The 20,392-nt window shown below is 36.7% G+C and overlaps 1 protein-coding gene across 1 annotated transcript in view; it reads right to left on the bottom strand.

Annotated features, from left to right (window-relative positions):
* TRHDE (thyrotropin releasing hormone degrading enzyme) overlaps window positions 1–20,392 on the bottom strand; it is a 330,639-nt gene that overhangs the window by 29,205 nt on the left and 281,042 nt on the right. Inside the window, exons 13-15 of the mRNA XM_010988214.3 lie at window positions 8,385–8,532; window positions 6,459–6,556; window positions 5,891–5,998 (exon numbers count right to left, since the gene is read on the bottom strand). Coding sequence (XP_010986516.3) covers window positions 5,891–5,998; window positions 6,459–6,556; window positions 8,385–8,532 — 354 coding nt within the window. The remainder of the gene's footprint in view (window positions 1–5,890; window positions 5,999–6,458; window positions 6,557–8,384; window positions 8,533–20,392) is intronic.

The raw sequence follows: 20,392 nt of genomic DNA, 5'->3' as shown, positions 1-20,392 counted from the left end.
AATAAGTGAATAAATGAATATATCCCCCATAACTATATAACCAAAAGAGAGCCCAAAGTGGACAAACTGTGAGGAAACTGTATGATTTACGTTCATGCGCAGTGAGTGTGAAATTCTGGACCGTTGGAGCTGATGTGAGCACTGGAAATTTGAAGGCCAATACCTTGCATTAGAAACAGGGTTGAAATCTGGAGACGTTAACTGACTTGCCCAAAGCCACAGCCGTCTAATGATGAACTAGGAGCAAACCTTACTCCCCATCCCAGCTCGCTGGAGTTTGGGCAGCCCCGTCCCTTCCATTACTCCACACAGACTCCATGCTGTGTTCACTTGTCTGCAGCCTGCCTGTGCTGGTAAGTGAGCACTAGAATGGCAGGTCTGGCTGGCTGGTGTAACTGTAGCCTAAGAAAATTTACAGTAGGCCAATTTACAGCACGAAGAATACAAAAAGGAATCTAAAGAACAGAGGGGAAAAAAAGGACCACAATAACTTAGGAACATGGACAATGAATTAGGATCTGTGTCTTAGGGGAAGAAAACGTGAGGTTTGTGAACAAGACAGAAACAGACCATGATGGGGAGAGCCCTCTGTCCCTCCACATTTATGTGCTCACGTAAGTAGAGCAAATGTTGATGACAGAGAGCAGACCCAAAGTAAAGGAACTTAACTGGAACTCTTTACATTATGAGATTAAAAAAAAAAAAGCAAAGCCATGGCTGATGGAGGGGCATGCACCTCAAACAGCAGCTGATTAAGGAGAGGGAGGAACACGTCCCATTTCCCTGGAGCCCAAGACAGGTCATACTTCTTAAAGCAGGGAGAAGAAGGCAAGTGTCCCTCGGCTTCTAATTGAGAATCTCTACACTAATGTTTTGTTTTATATATCATTTTACAGGTCACATCCGTATATCCTCAAAACTTACAGAGAGCGTGTCTAATAGAGAAGGCATTCTATAAATGTTCCGTTCTGTTGGATTCTACACTGTTCCTACTTCCCCCACTTGAAATCCATATCACCCATTCCACAGGGGTGGCCAAAACAAGCAGAACGCAACTTCAAGCATGATTAATGTTTCGTAATTTCCTATAAGGAAATAATAAATATTGCCAGATACTAAATAGGCATTCTGTTACTTAACTCTCGTGACCTGCTTGATTGGTAGTATTATTGCCATTTTTCAGATGATGAAACTCTGTGACTTTCCTAAGGTCATTTAGTAAAACATCTGCAAATTTGATCACAGTGTCCCTGACTCTGAAGACCATCACCTTTTCCCATACCAGTGGTTCCCAAAGTGTGTGCCCCGCACGGGCAGCATCAGTATCACCTCGAAACTTGTTATCAACACAAAGTCCTGGGCCTTTTTCCACCTGCTGAATCAGAACTCTGGAGGTGGGGCCCAGCAAACTGTTTAACAAGTTCCCCCCAGTGATTCTTCTGCACCATCAGATTCAAGAACCACAGGCTTGTACAGTGTAGCACAAAAACCATGGCTTACATGCACTGCAGAGAGCACCTGAGTTCTCTTGGGTGTCTTTTTTTGTTTTTCTTTGTTTCTTTATCATTTTTGAACAAACATATATTTCTGATGTATGGTAATTTGCTATATCACCACAGAATCATACGCAGTAGAGGTAGAAGGTAGGCAGGCCGGTGGGAGGCGGGGGTGGAAGTCCAGATCCATCACTTATTGTTATAAAATCTTAGCAAGTTGCTGAACCTTTCTAAGTTTTGGATTTGTCTTCTGTAAAAGTGAAAATTAAAATGATGAGACCATGCACCAAAAGCTCTTAGCCTAATGCCTGGAATGTAATAAATATTCAATAAAGTAGATAGAGTTTTCATTATGATTATCATCATTATAGACAATGATGTTGGTTATGTGATAATTAACTGCAGGAGCAGTGAAGCTAAAGTATTATGTATGCTGTAAAGCTCCAGAGATGCTCCGCTATTTGTAATTTTTATTATACAATGGCCTTAATTTTTCCAAATTTCCAGTTCATCTCAATTCAATAAATATTTCTTAGTTCCCACAAGGTACAAGGTATTCTGTTGTTTCAGGGTATTTTTTTAAGTAATGATATCAGTTATCAATTCATACATTAGGAAATGAATATCACTATTGAGTACTTTTTAAAATTAAATACTTTAAACCTTTACTCTGTGTTGGCTTAAACTTTTGAATTGTATCTTTTAACGCTATTTGAAAAATGATACATTAACACAAAGTTAAGAGGCTGTGTTACTGTGGACACACATTTAATTTCAGGTTAAATTTTTGGCTCAAAGGAAATTCCGTATAGCTATATGAGGTCTCTGTGTAGTTAACTGTACAATCTCAATAGTGTTTTACTACAGAGATTTTCAAATAATAATTTGCTTGGAGTAATAACTTATCTCCCATATTTTACTCAGTGAAGTTTAGGCCAATTATTTCTTGTTTATTTGTACCAACCAGTGAAAGAAATGAATTTCTGTCCCTTTTATTATACTTTTTATACATATAAAAAAGCTATCATCTCTTCTGTCTTTTTTTGTTAGAGTGAAATTCTCAGGTTTCATAACCTCCTCTCATAGCTCATGTTCTCAAGATCTTTTTATCATCTGTATTGTTCTCTACTGAATGTCTGGTGATTTGTCTGTTTTCTGAAACGTGGCATTCTGCTGAACTTAGTCTCCAAATCGCAGCCTAACAAGACCTGAGCGTAGCTCAACCTGCTTTCACGCCTGGCATCACCATTACAATTCAACACGCTGTAGCATTTGAATATTTTAACAGGGATCAGAATGTTGGCTCATTCAATTTATCATCCACTGTAATTCTTGAATTTTTCTCTCTGCTACTACCATCTCTAGCTTTTCATTGCATTTTTTGGTTCCACTACCCTGCCATGCACCAACTTTCCATTCCATTTTCCTGAATCCAATGTCACTGATTCGACCTGTCTCTCCAGTGTACCAAAATTAGGCTGTATAGTAACACGGCCCCCCAAACGTCTGCAATTCCTACCACTTCCATGAGTCCTTGTCCTTTAGATGTATTAGCATAAATATACAGCATCTCCCTCACCAAATTTTTTTAGTGAACTATTACATTACCTTTGGAGTGTTTTAAGATAATTTTTAAGGTTCCAGTTAAACAAATACAAGCAAACAAACCAAGCTGACTGGGTCTGTTACTTCAGCCACATTGAAAAGGAAATTTTGCCCTCCCCTTCACTGACTCAATTTAAGAAAATTAAAGTCAGCACCAACTACAGGATTGCATTATTGTTTCATTATTAAGCTGTCACCCAAAAAACACAGATTAAACTGTGTGTTTAATCTGATCCTCGCACATAGGTGTTGCTCAGTGAGGATCTTGTACCTGCCCTGCAGGAAGTCACTTGTATATGCTGGGGCATTTCATGTGGTTAGTTGGTTGCACAAATCTCAGGAGCCACAGGGTTAGTTTCATTTAGCATGTTTACTTACCAAGTTACGAAAGAAAGCAAAGTAGCGGAACATACAAATGATGATGGAGATAAAAAAAGAATCTTAAAGTATTTGGCCCCAATTTAATGATTTTACCACAAACAAATGGCACAGTTATCCAAATCAAAATGAACTGATCCCTTATACACAATCTTTCTTTTGTAAGGGCATTATAATAGCAATGGGTGGTTCAAATGCACAAGTCAAAACAAAACAAAAAAAATCACTGTATTCCATAAATTAAACATCAATCCACGTGCCTTCCTTCCGTCTGGAACCTCCATCCAGCCACCTTACATACTCATACACACCTGCCCCCTCTCAGTCAGCCCTGTCATCCAACAAAGTCCGACTCATCCTTCGTGAAGAAGAACACGATTTTTTCAAGGCAGGCATGCCTCCTTCCCATGTGCTCACACCCTATCTCGTGCTTAGTTCTTGATTTCAAGTACAACTATTTGTCTCCAGAGCTGTATCTTCAACTACTTCGAGCTCCATCTCTTTTCTTTGCTTCCCAGCTACCAGCTGGTATTGAGAACTGCTCAGTAAAATGTTGTTAAACATATGAATTATTTAAAAAATAGAATTTTCCCAATAGATCTGTTTTTAAATGTAGGGGGTGATACCGAGCTCAAACACACCCTGGATAAATGATGGTAACGCAATGGTGTTATGTTCAATTTCAATAAAAATGCTAAGAATACTTGTGAACATGGGTAAACCCATAAAAGGGATCAAAAATAACTCTCAGTTCTAAGAAAAAACATGTGTCTGTAGCAAAACAAAACAAACAAATAATCAAACAAAAAACAAAAAGTTGAGACCACAATCTTTAAATAATATGTTTCACCTTTTTTCCCTCAAATGTATATATGATTGTGTATCTTAATAAAATTTTGTAGGTATTGATTTTGGGTAAATGTTTATGTTTCATAGCCTAATGTCGAGGTGGTAAAAAACAGGAAAAAAGTTTTTATAATATTTTTAAGTCTAATACAATAGATCTTAGAAGACAGCAAAAAAGGATAATCATTAGTAAATGTTTAAAAAATAAGAATGATATGAAAACAAATATATGTATATATATGAATGACAAGGACATTATGCTGTACAGCAGAAACTGACACATTGTAACTGACTATACTTCCAATAAAAAAAAAAAAGAGGATGCTTTAGTTCTAGAGAAGACTGATGAAAGATTTAATCACTGATTTCACGTAGATGATGGACCCATTGAAAGACAATAGAGATAAAATATTTTCCTTCTTAGCTCTGTACAAGACCGGAAATTATTGACTTAAAGAGAAAATGGGAAAATGCTATAGAGAAGGTGAAATATTAAGACTAATGACTAAGCAACGCAGTGAAAGAGTTCCTTCACGGACTTTTAAAGCAGGAAAGCTATCTTTTGATCTGGAGTCAGTTCGATCCTGAATTTAAACCTACGTAACGTTCGACAAGACAAATACCAGTTTGTTCCATAAACAGGTTACACTGTGTCTCTCTGTGTTCATTCTACGAGAAGTCCCTTTCTCTGCTGCACCTGGGTCGTCTCAGCTGCTCGTATCAGAGACAAGCCCACTGTAGCATGTAAGAGAGCATCATCTGGACAAATTCTTCCCTAGCGCCTCACCATTCTGATAGGACTCTCCCGAACACGGTGGCCAAAAATGGGAGAGGAATGATTCTAAATTGCCCAAAGCGTAAAAAGGAATGGGAACATCAAGGACCCTGGAAATACAGACTCCTAAGAAGGTTTAAAAAACTGCAGTAAGAAGATCACTGACCTTTGATTTTTTTTTTACATTTAACATTCTTTTCATTAACATTAACAAGTGACATTTAGTATAATATTTTCATCAAAAGTAATTCTGTTAAATAATTTTAACCTCACATTATATATTAAAATACTGTATTGTGAAATTCCAAGATAAGATACACGTTTAAGGTTTCTGTCGAGGGCCACTAAAAGAGTAAAGGCTTTTTATAACCTTTTTGCTTTTAGCTTTTAATATTAACATTTGCTCTGCTAACTTTATTTATATCATACATTCACAGTTGTTTTATGAATAAATACCACAACCTTTCTAAAGAACCTTAGAATTTGACCTACATTTAATTATTTGGCTCTCACGGGATAGCAAAGTCATCAAAATTCAAAATAAGGTGACAGCCTCTACATGAAGAAAAAGAGCCTGAATTAAGAAAATTGAAAACTGGATAAAACATTCCAAATAAAAATATATTGTGGTTTTCATGCCATTGCTCTGTAAGCTGTGAACCCGAAACAAAGTCTTGCAGTGTTTTTTTTCCTTGTCTTGTTTTTCTCCACTTGATAAATGGAATGCATCCACTGAGAATCTGAAGGCAGTATAAATCATATCAGAAATACAGGATTTGGTTCAACTTACCTGTTCCTGTTGCTGGAAATCCAATCTGAAATAAGTGTTGATGCCTGTTGATGACAGTGCTTGTTGCCAAAACTACATGCCAGCATTATAACTTCTCTACGTAGTTCTCTAGGGACCACCAGAAGGAAAAGAGAAATTAGCAAGCAGTGCTAATATCTGGAGAGAAAAGGTAACCTGTTACACTGCATGACGGTAGATAAGTAAATAACTAGCACAAAAAGAGTTTTCAGATGTGGAAATTCTTTTTTTTTGCTGAGTAAGGAGACAATTAGGCAGAGTGACGTGATGCGTCAAAACATCTTCTCTGGAAAGAGTATTACACTGAGGGGTAATCTCAACTTTACCAATAAAGGCAGATCTTCAGTTAAAACAGGAGAAGGAAAAGCCTTTGTTCTCAGTACCAGGTGGTGGAAACTGTGCTGCCCATCAGCAGTCCTCCCAGGAAAGGGAAATGGGAGATGCAGAATGAAAGAAAAATTGTCTCATGCTGCTAAAGTCACAATGGTTCTAGGGGTGCGTTATTGCCCAGTTTTGGGGGAAAGAAGCAAAGAAGAAAATAAAACCGTACTCATGTTGGTAGGACGCTTGAACAAGAGATCCATTAAAATTGGTTTTTGGCCATCCGAGTTTGATGTACGTTGTTGCAACTTGCTTTAAAATATATTCCTAAATGGGGAGTAGGGGAAATAATGTCACTTTCAAATCTCTCCATACTGACAATTAAGGTTGAAGTAAAATTAAAGTATTTTCCAAGTGAACCTACTTTGAAATATCAGTAAAATTATGGAATGGGAAGGTATAATTTTATTCTTTTACTTAGTATTTCAAATACAGAATATAAATATAAAATACTCTTTACTTCCTATTGAATGATTAAGTAATTTGCACTATTAGATATTTGAGATGACAATTTTTGTAGCAAAACAGGGGAACTGAGGAATATTGATGACTCCATGTATACAAAAATACAAATGCATGTAGATATTGCTTATGAAAGTAAGCACCTAATATTTACTCCTTTTATGTCAACAGAGCATATTTAATGCAGAACTGTTAATGCAGGTCCAGCCAACAACCTAGTCTTGTTGAACCTGACCTACACAGAACACTGTTCAGTAAAATGATATGGTATTTCAAAGGCAAAAATCCATTCCACTAATGATATATTTAAATATCAATAGCAATGGAAGTTATGTTCTCACTTGAATGTGGTCCTTGAATTTTCTCAAAGGAACGAAAGCCCTAAAATTACAGTAAAAGCAAGTCTTAACTTTTACTGAAATTGAGGTGTCTGACGTGGTACACTATTCTGAACTACAAATATATACAAAAATGTATTTTACTTTTATAGACGTTTAATATTGCATGTCTCTGTATTAAGGAGAAAAGAGAAGGGTAGTAAGCCTTTCACTAGCAGATGAAAATTATACCACAAATGTAATGGCATATTTCTTTGCATGTCTGTTGTAAGGGCTTAGACAAAATTAACAAGAAGCCAGGATTATTCCCATTAAAAAAAAATTAAAACAGAGGTGCTTTCATGTAGGCTTAGGATAAGAGAAAAAGAAGCCACTCTGATGGCCGTCACACAGTTTGAATGACCTTAATAAACAGATTTCACGTCATGGCAAGCTCGTCTTGAGTCATTTCGAATGTGCAGGTTAATCAGCAGAGCCAGTGTGTCATAAGCAATAGGGTGATTTTATAAGACACAGGGCAGAGTCTTAAAATAACTAAAGGAAAATAAATCACGCTCAAAGGTGACAGAAGCTACAGAGACATATTCTCACAGGCAAAGCTTCCCTGGTGATAAGAAATTTTGGAATCAAAAGCTCATTAACAGTACTTAATCCTAATCTTAAATCAGAATGGTTATTGCATTCGATTAGGTGGTGACAGCAGTACAAATGGGGTTTTCCAGGCTTGGAGCTTCGGAAGTCTGGTCAGGTAACATTTTGGAATGTCTGTCATGTCTTCAGGTCTATTTGGATTATGTGCTGTTTGCGCCCCTGTATCCCCTTGGACCCAATTATGAATGGGCTTTTGCCTCAATGTTGATCTTATCCTGGTTAATTAAGGAGGTGAATTGAATTGACTATGCCCTTTTGGATAAAAATAATGACTAAGAATTTTTTACTGAAACTGCCTACGTTCTGTGAAGAGCTCCGGGACCCCTCTCCCCAGGTTAAGTCCTTTGTGAACACAGAGCCCTTTAACTCTTGGAAAGTAAGTTTCAACTTCAAGGATTTGCCGCGTGTGTTTGTGCTTAAATTCTGAGGCACTTACGCCTAATTGACACTTTTAAGCCAGAACAAAAAGTAGCACGTATTTAAGTTCTTCCTCAAGAAACTGTCATTGTTGTTGCACAGCAAATCAGGACAAGATGACAACACAAATTAGAAGGAACTAAAAAAATTCAGGATGAGTTCACCATAGTGGATGAGAAAATTGCTTATCTTCTGAAAATAAGAAAGAAGAAAAGATATCTTTTTACATTGAAGACATTGTATTTCTCCACGCGGTCCAGTAATTTATCCAGAGGATAGAGAGCTCGGCTGGCAGCGTGCCAAGGAAGAAAATCCTTCTCCTCAGACAAGTATCTGATAACCTCCAGGGGGATATTCTGAGGCAAGTAGCCAGCTCTGCACATTCAAAAAAGTTAACGTTAATCATATGCAGAAGAGATACATGATGATGCAAAAACGAAGATTTTACTTATGCAAATAAAAGGGAGAAAGCAAGACACATCACAGTATGTAAATAAGTCATACTCAGTACTATAAAAATAAAATGACTGACTTTTTAAATATAGCCCTACTTAGGATGCCAATGCCCCCTACTACATAGAGTTGGAGAGTTAAGAAATTAAATGAACACGAAAATATCAGAATGCATACTTTTAAAAAAAGGAAGGAAACGCGTAATTTGAGTAAAATCAACGTGAGGTATTTTCCTTCACAGAAACTCTTCAGAGGTCACAAGGAATTGAAAATAATTGATTACTGAAATGAAATTCCGGTTTCTCAGTGCATCCTCTTTACTTTTCATGTAGCCCTGTGTAATGATATTTAAGCCAGGTTGTTTTCAAAAGGATGACCAAATTAAAGTAGCAAGTTACAGTTTTGACTGTATCTATGTTACATTAGCATACAAGTATTTTTCAAACCTGCCTGTTTAAAAAAAAATGCTTTTTACAACACCTATGAAAATCAGAGTTAGATTTTCAGAGTTTAAATTACAAAAAAAATGTTTAAAGAATAGAGTCTTCCCATTTATTATTTTCCTTCCAAAATAGATGCCAAGTCACTTTGGGGACCAATGTTGGATTCTTTAGAAAAATATGGAACTGTAGCTTTTAAAAATTATTTGAACACATGCTGCCCACATTTGAAGAGGATATATCCAAAAAAGGATCCAAAAAGAAGTGTGTATCTTTACTCTCCAGTAGACTGCACATAAAATCCTTGCAAATCAAAGCAATATAAATGACAACACACAGTACATTAAAAGATAGCTGTAGCCTTGATGGCCTGATGCATATATATAGAGTGACACTATGTATTTTGCTGGATATTTTTTTTTACATTAGTAATCAATTGAATGTAGAATTTTAACACAGGACAGGTAAATAGGAAAGCAACCAAAGCCTGGTTATCCCCTTTACCTACATTTCACACCATTTTTCTTTCGTGGCATCACAAAATTAGACGGACCTTTTTATTTGTGTTTGGTAGTAGGTGGACAGAGAGGGAGCAAAGCCCTTTTCCATCTTCACTTCGAATGAGTGTGCCAGATTTTTAGTCTTTACTCAATGTGATAAGCAAAAGCTACTCTACAGATGAACAGCAACTTGCAGCTCTATTTATAATGCTCATAATAAAGACCAATTCTGAAGATTGTGCTTCAGTTTTCTTTTCTTTGAATTTAATAAATAAATGTTTATCACTCTAATGATTTTGGTTCACTCCTGGCATAAGATTAACCACAGTTAATGTCTTATGTAAATAAGATTGATGAGAATAACCCCAAATTTCCACAAATCCACAAAATTCCCTAAATTTGTATGATTTAAACTCCATCTAGATTTGTGCCACTTTCTTGAACAGCTTCCATTCTATTCACCCTTATAAAAATAGCATGAGATTAGGCTAGGGTACTAGCAATTAAATAAGAAATTTCATTCTTTGCCAATGTAGCATCATAATAAAACAGTTAAATTTTGCTTATAAGGGTCTGTTACCCCCTGAAAAAGCAACATAATTTTTTATAAGAATAACGATTTGGTTTTCTTCCTTAAAAGTAACAGCGCTTCCAATATTTTAGATTTCATAATTTGTCTCCCCTGAGCTTTGAATTCTAAATATTAGAATTAAATTAGCATGGTGATCATAAATTTGCCTCCTCTAAAATTACGTAATCTTCATGCCATAAATTATGTAACTTTAGGGTTGAAGATTCATCTAGAAGCCATTATTCTTTTGTCGGGGAAATAAGAAAAACAATGTATTAAAAAAGGAACTGTTAGTAAGTAGTTAATTTATGATGGCCCTTCAAGTAAGTTGGGAAAACCAGGGAAGGTGTTTCGGTCTATCTACTCACAGATTTAAACAGACTACCTTATGTCAGTTACAACGTACTGCGTTTTATTTCATATCTATAAACAGACGGACATCTTTCAATGACTTACGGTTTTGTGAGCAATATGACTACTAAAAAAATATGACAAATAATGTTATGAAAAGATACTTGAGCCTGAGAATGAGCCTGACACTGAGAAAGAGCTTGGAACCATAAATCTCCCTGTACAATTAGAGAAATTTCTCTCTCCCAGCCCCACACCCCTTATCCCTGAAATAAGAGAGATGAGCTGGAGATATCTTTCCCAGCTCCAAAGCCCTTTCACTCTAACCTACTTATCTAAAAGTTAGCCTGCTGAAAAATTATTTCCACAATATACGCATCATTTATTTGTTTAAAAATTTGAAAAAAAACATTTTGTAACGTTTATAGTTCCCATTCTTCAACTGTTTGACACATATAAGTCTCTTTAGAAGTCAGAGCTCGGGTCTAGTTTTTATAAGCCATCTGACATAGTATAAGGAAATTGAAGCAAAGCAAACCTAATAGAAGTTCCAAATAATGACAAGGAGATTCAAGAGACGTACTCGTTAAATAGAGAAGTGGAGCAAGTTCTGTCTTGAGTTCTTACGGCAAAAATTGCTAACTGCTCTCAAAAATCCACGTTCTCTGCTTCCTAGGATACATTGTAATTCCCATTTCCTTGGTCGCTCCTTGTGGTCATGTGACCAAGCTCTTGCCTACAGATATGAGGGTTCTTCATTGTCGGGGTTAGTCCATAGATGTCTTTCATGAGCTCCTCCATGTTCCTTTTCTCTGAAAGAAATCTTCCAGGGTCACCTTGCATTGAACCCTTGTATTGAATATGTCAGAAACCCACCTGGGTCTCCGGATGACTGGGTGCCCTTGTACCAGTTCTCACACCCAGTGCTGGTATGTGAGCACAAAATATGCTTCTGTTATTGCTTTTGATCCAAACACGTTTGAATATATTTTTAAAGCAGTTGACCTTCCCTAATGCGGTCCTCAAATAAAATAAGAAACAGATTACACTCAAATTGCCCTCATTTTACGTTGTTACAAACATATGTACGTAATTACCTACTACATAATTCAGTGTGCTTGCCTTTTGCCTACTAGATCAAAATATGTAGCTATCCTCAATTGGATAAGAGGATAATCAGCTCCTTCATTACAAAATTAGGACTTGTAAGAGATAATGTTGGTGAATAAGTTACCTAGTTTAGATATGCGTTTGTGTAATTGGCTGGTAATGATATCTGTGATTACTGCTACTGATAATGCAGTCAGTACAGGGGAAGCGTGTGGAATCCAATGAATGGAACACTATATTAGCTTGGAGTAATCAGCCCAGGAGGGCGCATGCTTAGGGTCCTGACACTGAAATGCAATTTCCTTAAATTTGCATCACCGTAGGGAAATGCTGAGAACAAAATGGGGGGAGGGGGAGATTTCGCAAATTTAAAGAATTTTTCATGTATAACTAAACACGTTTTATTACTCTTTTAGGAAAAAGTTGTACATAATATTTATCTTCTCTACTGTGTGGTGGGGGTTGGCATAAGAAATGAGTTAGAAATCAAAGAGAGGAAAAGAGGGAAGAGAGGCCAATGAGGGAAGTAAAAAATGGATAAAAGACTGCCTGTATGCAGCTGTACCATTCTTCCGTCTCGGCCCCACCCCCTCACCGCCCAACGCAAACACACACACACACACACACACACACACACACACCCTCCCCTCCTCCTCCTCCAATTTACTGGAGCTTGCAATGAAACATAACCTTAGATATACAAGAGAATGTTTTTCTATGAAAAGGAGATTAAAACCAGACTGTATTAACTGATGTTAAAATGCACTGACCTTAGCTGGCTTCGTTTTCAACTATGGATCCAAAACTACTTTTTAAAAGCTGTTTGTTCTGTTGAATTCCTGTGACTGTTAACTCTTGAATCTACTAAGATGAGTATCTTGGATACAAATAACCTATTTTACCATGAGTTTTCTTTAAAAGCAATTGGTTTCTGGGTGCTTAAAACTTAGGAAAAAATAAAAAGCACAATCTTCAGAGCATCATACTCCAGTCTTCATTAATTGAATATTCATTTAAGACCTGAAAATAGCTTACTACATATTTCATCATATATGCAGAAGACACTGGAACTGCCCCTCAGGGTGCGGATTTTTAAAGCAAGCACTGAAATGCTTAATTTAAAAGTTTACTATTTTTATCCTTTGTTATCGATAATTAAAAGACTTTTATGTGCTCCTCTGTGGGAGGATCCTATGGTGGGGACTGAAAACTCCAGTAGTCCTCGGAGTACCACAGAATAAAAAAGGGAACTACACAGGGGACGTGTCTGTGTCAACCACGGGCCCATCTGGTCAGTTCCCAGAGAAAATAAAGATATGATTCCGGTATTGTCAAATTGTTGTTTGCGGAAATGAAAAAGAAGTTACAGCCGGCTCTCCACATCCACGGGTTCTGCTCAGTGGAGTCAACCGACTGTGAATCAAAAATACTCAGAAAAAAATTCCAAAATTCCAGAAAGCTCCAAAAAACGAAACTTGAATTTGCCACATGCTGGCAAATATTTATGTAGCATTTAAATTGTATTAGGCATTATAAGTAATCTAGAGATGATTTAAAGTATATTGGAGGATGTTCATAGGTTATATGCAAATATTATGCCATTTTATATAAGGGACCCGAGCATCAGAGGACTTTGGCATCTGTGGGGGTCTTGGATACCAAGGGATGGCTGTACTTACCTGTAGTCCAATAAAATTAGGAATATGAAACAATCTTATGGTTACTGGGGGAAGGGGTGGGAAGGGATAAATTTGTGAGTTTGAGATATTCAATTGTTAATCACTATATATAAAAATAGATAAAAAAACAAATTTCTTTTATATAGCACAGGGAACCATGTTCAATATCTTATAATAACCTTTAATGAAAAAATATGAAAATGAATATATGTATGTATATGCATGACTGAGACACTGGGCTGTACACCAGAAATTGACACATTGTAATCGACTGTACTTCAATGAAAAAAAAAAATTAGGAACAGGAAAGTTGCACAAAAAGGAGTTATCATAGTCCCTTCTCCTCCTGCTCCTTTTCTTCCAGGAAACCCTCTCCCAAAACTGACTTAGGCACCTATTTTCTGACCTCACCTAACACTGGGATGACACCCCCTATTCAAAATAATTATCATGACATCAATCAGAATTTTATCATAATACTGTCTTTCTTACTCACTGGACTTAGATCTTTAAAGAAATGAAGCATGCTATTTACCCATCTTTTTATCCTGATTGCCTAATGCAGAATCTAGTACAAAACAGGCACTCAATAAGGGTTCCTCCAACTCAAGTAAACTATGGCAATAATATCATAATTCTTCAAAATAGGAACACTTTCCAAGGATACTCAAACTTAAACACAGCCATATTTTTTAATTAAGCATTTTCTAAAGATAAAAGATACCAGGAGGAAGGGAAAATTCTATTGGAGTGATTTTTGTAGTTTTTTTTTTTTTTGCTCATCTTGTTTATTAATGATACACATGACAGAAGACAGGAAGGCCATCACTATCCAGCCAATAGCTTTGAATAAATATTTATACCAAAATAAAACAGCTTTATAGCCAGTGGAAAAGCAGAGCCATTATACAAACATCTCTGTTCTTTTTTCTCTGATAAATAAATGACTCTCTTACTCTGAGTAGTAACAGTGTTATTTTATATCGTGCATTTAAATAAATTGATGGAGGGGTTGAAAATCTCTTTCTCGCAGTCAGTAAATTGACAAAGATGAACTATGTGATCTCTAAGATCCCTTCTTCAGTAAACATTTAATAATTAAGAATAAAACATCCAGAAAAAGTTTTTGCAACTTGTATAGTTTCACTACCACCACCAGAACTATTCTTTCTTCTCCACACACTTTTATTTCCAAACGTAATTTCTCAAGAAATCAGCTACCATCTAAATACAGAGGGTCCTCTGGGCACTCAATAATGTTAAGAAGCAAAGTCAATGTCTGGCCATTAATTTGAAAAGTTAACAGATGTTAGTTATTTTCCCCCAAAGAAAAAAGTCCTTAGCTTTATAGCCAAACTCAACAAATTCATTTTTTTTTTTTTTTAGAAAACTATCAACTATTTTAAGCTATCCCATTTTGAGAAATTACTGTGTTCCACCTACAATGTTATGGGAAAATGGTCTAAGTTTGTTTCAATTTACTATCCTTTTAAGCTTCAAGATCAGTACTGTTATGCCTTTTTTTTTTTTTCAGATAAAGAAGCTACAGTTAACAGAAGATAAGCACCTTGCCAAGCTCACTTGTCTAATAAATGACAGAGCTATAATTCAAAGCCAGGACTGACAAGAAAGCTTCCACTGGTTCCCCAACATGAGGCTGCCCCCCCAAATGCCAATCTGAAGTAGTTAACGGTTTTCTTTCCCCCTTCCTGTCACATCCATTTACATCTCACAATCATAGCACTCGTCACCTTAAACCTAACACACAAATAAATACCTAATGGAATCTCAGGTGCTGCAAAGGAAAAGTAAGCTATATCAGGGAAAGCAGAATTACAGGGGAACAATTTAAACAGGGTACTTAGGGAAGGCCTTCCTGAAGACAGCTGGATGAAGTGAGAGAACAAGATGAGGGAATCTGGTGGGAGGGAATTCTGACTGAGGAAACAGCAAGTGCAAAGGTCCTGAGACAGAAACTAATATGGGATCTTGGAAGAATAATAAAAAGAACCTTGTAGCTGGAGTGGAGGAAGTCTGAGACAAAGTAGGGGAATGCAGTTGCAGAAGTTGAGGGTGCTAGATCACGGGAGATGCAAACAATAAGGACATCAGATTGTTTTTCTGTGGGGGATGGAAAGCCACTGCAGGTTTTTGAGCTTGGAAATGACATGACCTGATTTATTCTCTAAAAAGGTGACTCTGGCTAGAACAGAGCACAAACTCAAATATGCCACGTGGTCTTCCAGGATAAAAATGAAGTGAAATATGACTTCCTAGTTGATCTTCTCTTTCACCATGTGGACTATGCTTATGAGAAAAATATATACCTCGTGAGTGAAATTGATGACATGAAAACAGACATACTGTTTTTTTTTTAAGATAGGCTTATCCATGAGATTTGTTTTACAAATAATTTCTTATGCAAGTATCTGAAAAAAAAATTTCAAGAGCTTACCCAAGCATTATTTATTATTGTTCAGTTGCTAAAAACAGCATCAGATGATATAGGAAGGTCACCACGAAATCATTTAAACAATGAACACATTTTAAAAAGAACACATACTGTATATACAGGAAGCCTGCATATTCCACTTTGAGTTAATTACTAGAGTTTAAAAACAGAAAACAGCCTGAAAGAACACTAGAAGAATTATCTGCACAGCTTATTATTTCTAAGGAAAATACAATGCTTAAAGTTGGCATGAAATTCTGCTTTCTAAAGAGTGAAATTTTCCAAGGCTCTAAAGAGTCACATGGGAATAAAAAGAATTTAAAAAAAGAATTTATGGCAGGATTTTGCAGAGTTTGAGTTTACTGACACCAGGCTATCAGATCACTTAACCTAAAGGTCCAAAAATTAGTGGTGCTTTGAAATTCCAATATGGCTGCTTTTTAGAGAAATGTGTGAATAATAGGACACTAGAAAAGAGAAAAACTTCACTCAAACCAAACCACTTAAAAATAACTAGGTATATCTCCCCTTGTCTAATAGTTATGTCAAACGTTTTGCTTTTCATGTTGACTTTATTATACTGTATGTAAGTTTATCTATTTAACATAATTTTTCATGTGATCAGGAATTCCTCATAGTTACTTTTGGATTCGTTCTAACAATATTCTGCTGGAAAGATAAGTGTAGTTCACTCTTGCTGAGTATTTTGGGTGTGTACATTTTTCACATCACAGGTAACAGAGCTATGAACATCTTTGTGTACAGTGCCTTTCCATGTTCTGAACGATTTCCTTTGGAAAACACCCAAATCAGAATGATCACACTACTAGTTATAATACATTGTGGTCCTCTGCAAATCTGAGCTCATGTTTTCAGGTTTCATCAGTCGGCAGCTGGTCTCAGACAAAGGAAAAGAGGCTGACAGTCACTGTGGTGGCCAGCACTGGGTCAGCGCTCCCTGTGCGCCAGTCCCTGCGTCATGAGCTATCCATGCATCACCTTATTAAAGCCTCCTGACTATTTCTGAGGTTAGCAACGTGACTGTCCTCATTTTAAGGTCAAAACTGAGGCTCAAAAAGGTTACTGAAACTCTCCAGGGCCATACTGCATACTGCCACTAACAGGGTGCTGTTATTTGAATTCAGCCTTCCTGCTTCAAACCTATATTCTCACCAATATTCCGAAAGGCCTGGCAAGTAATTTTGCACTCTTTCTCCCACTTTCTAGTAAAAAAAATGCAAAGGATATCAAAGGGAAGGAATCTATGGGGTCCTTAGGAGGAAAACACAGCACAATAGCACATACGCTGAAGGAAAAAGTGCTTTGGTCCATGAATGTGACTTTGAAATGGGGGGGGCTTAGTGGATTCACTGTCGACATAGCTTTTAGACTTTGGTCATTTTTGGCTTTTTTGCCAAAACTACTTTCTTTGCTGCTGTTCCTCATTCCCTGCCTTCCTTCAGTTCTGTAAGTCAAGAAACACCCACAGCCCAGCTTCTGCCCTGGAGAGGCTGACTCCAGTTAGCAGCAATATACCTACCATGGAGAGCAAACATTACAACAACACTGTGCTTTCAGAAATACCGTGGATGGAGGTAAAAACAATAGAGTATTAGAATGTGGCCTAAAAAAGAAAGGGAGAGGTGATCACATAAAATTTAAATAAGAGGAAATGCTTCAAACAACAGAAAGTTATTTGCCATCTCAATGTCTTATGGAAAAATGGAAGATTTAAAGCTATGGACTGAGAAGGAAGAATGAAGGACTCAAATAACAGCATAGGAAGCATGGCTCCTGGGGTCTGGAGAGTCCACCTCAGTTAAAAAATCTCAACAAGAAACCTCAAAATCAAGCCAATCCCACCCCCAGTTTATTCACAGAAGTATTGCTACACACATGTAATTCCTCATGTAATTTTCTAAATGTACAGCTCAGGTCTAAATTTTAGACTGACACAAAAGGTACTCATTAAGCTGGAAGATACAGTCCAAAAAGTGGATGCATTTAAAAATAAACAAAACTTTTGAGAGTGTAATCTAGCCATGCAAAAGAGAGTGATGAGCTGGAAGGATTTTTAGAAGAGCTCCCCCAAAAGTGAAATCTAAGTGAAATCTAACAGGAATCTAACAAGAACAAAGTGGTAGCATCTCATTTAATCTGGGCCCTGCTGCCAACTTGAAGCGCGAAAGCTGGCCAAAGTTAGAACATTCTGGGTATGAGTAAGAATAAAACCTGCAATGAATTTAAATTTATCAAATGCGCTTAAATCCATAGGTCAAAATGATACTTAACTAAACGCCAAATAAAACAATTGGTCACTACGGAGCACACTGGAGAACCGGCTCACTATTTGATGCTGAGAAATGCAGGGAGACGATCAAGCATTTATCCAACTTTTCCTTAAAAACTGTGCCACTGGGTCACCCAACAGTAAATGAGAACAGATTTCTGTTTAAACAGCTATTTCTTTTATAAACAGAAAAGGAGTGAATGAATCACCATTTTGCAAACTCTATAGTGATTTCACAGATTTAGGCACTGAAGAGCAAATGCTGCAAATATCATAAAAAGAGAGACCACACTTTACGTGTTCACACAGAGTCACCTCTCAAGCTAACTTGCTAAAAGACCTTACATTAAGCCTCTAGATTTGATTTATAGGTGATAAGAGGACAGAGGAACATGTAAAAGTGCAGAGTGGGGATGCAATCGGCAAAATCCAAACTGTGGGAAATCAATCATATGAGACAAACGATCTCATTCTTCACCAAATAATTTGGAAAGAAAAATTTTTTAAAGGTGAAGAAGAAAATTGATAGTTTAAAAGAGATTTAAAAATATATATCAACCAACCACAAAGCAGTAATATTATTCGGATCATAATTCAAACTGGAAAAAATTACGGCATTTATGAGACAATTGGAAATTTGAACACTTGCTGGGTATTTGATATTATTAAGGAAATACTAATTTTAGGTCATTATGTTTAATATCATTTTTAAAGACATACATAGTGAAAACTATTTTGAGGAGATGACTTACTTCAAAATAGTATAAAAGGTTGGATGGGGTCATGGATAACTTAAGACAAACCATGAGTTAGTAATGGCTGATGCAGAGCAATGAATCCAGGGGCTTCGCGCCATAGCTCTAGTAATTTATATATAAATTTGAAATTCTTCATAATAAATTGTCAAAAACAAACGAAGCAGGGACTAAGTTTTATTTTTCTGTGTAACTCCAGTGTGCATCATAAAGCCTTCATATTGTATATGCTTAAAATATTTGCTGAATAGCAAACTTCAAGGAAGGCAACATTTTGCATCTTGGTTTCCTTCTTTACAAAACGAGGGCAATGGTATTTACACCCCACCCAAGAGTCACTGTGAGGGTTAAAAGATGAGGAATGGACAAGTGTTTTGTAAACTGTCAAGTGTCCCATAAATGTGGAAAGCCTTAATGCTGAAGAGCCAGAACTTGAATTCAGCAACCACATGTTCCTCATTTGTATTCTGACCTTGATTTGTTCCTTACACAGAGCTACAAAACTCATGGATAGACCCCAGCAGATTCATTTTCCCCTTAGGGACAAAGCACCAAATGGTAGTGTAATTGCCAAGGGAAAATTATTACTCTGTTCTGAATTATTTCTGTCATAAATCCCAAACCCGTCACACAGGGTCTGTCACAAAAACGACAGGGTTGCTGTACAGTGATGAGAATCCCACATACAAGTGCCCCATAAATCCATGAGCATCACCACCCTCCAAAGTCATCCTGAATCACGTGTTTAAATCAGAAGTAGGAAGCCAGGCAGTAGCATGTTGGTCAACACTTTGAACACAATGAAAATGAGGTGATTTACTCAGCCAGCAGCTAGAGAAATTTCCCGTCATCTCTCTTATGGAGACTGTACCACATGTGACAAGCATTTTGTTTGTTTTCCTTTACACGTTCTCTATTCATCAAAGGAAAAAAAAAAAAAAGCTCTTTTCATTTAGTAATGAAAGCGATCATCCACATTTCTCTTAAATCCAATCATAGCTGCTACTAGCGTGTCAAAGAAACAATTTTCAGGCAACAATAGTGAACGAGAGGAAAAGGAGAGAGGACAGATCCATCCTGGATGCCAGGTAATTTCTCCTTCTCTCATCTTAGCAAAGGGTATTCATCTTTCCTTATGGAGAAATGAAATACCTAATCTAATTCTTTGTGATTTAAAGTGATATTTTCCTGCCTCTCATAATATTATACCCTATTCCAAATTAGAGTTAAAAGCCACTCAGTGCTGTTGCAGATGAAACGTGGAAGGTAAAAAGACTTTTTATTACCGATGAGTTACAAAAAGGACTTTATTGTATAGAGAAAAGATTAATATCTTGAAAAAGATAGCTATACCCCCTTGAAATCACCTTTTTGGGAAGGCAGGCATGTTAACAAGATGTTTGATACTCTGTTCTCGACCATAAGAATGCTAAATGATAATTTAAAGAAAGGACAAAGCTAAACAAATTTGCTGATCCACAAAGAGTGCAAAGTCAATGGGTATAAAGAACATAAACAGTATAAACTAAAGAAACAATGCTATCAACTTATTTGAGAATTTGTACCGAAAGGAATTTTAGATTTAAGGACATTTTCGATTCTTAGAATTAAAACACACTGAAATCGGCTAACAC

The sequence above is a fragment of the Camelus dromedarius genome, chromosome 11, assembly GCF_036321535.1.
Source record: "Camelus dromedarius isolate mCamDro1 chromosome 11, mCamDro1.pat, whole genome shotgun sequence".
NCBI lineage: Eukaryota > Metazoa > Chordata > Mammalia > Artiodactyla > Camelidae > Camelus > Camelus dromedarius.
This window is presented reverse-complemented; position numbering and strand designations above follow the sequence as displayed.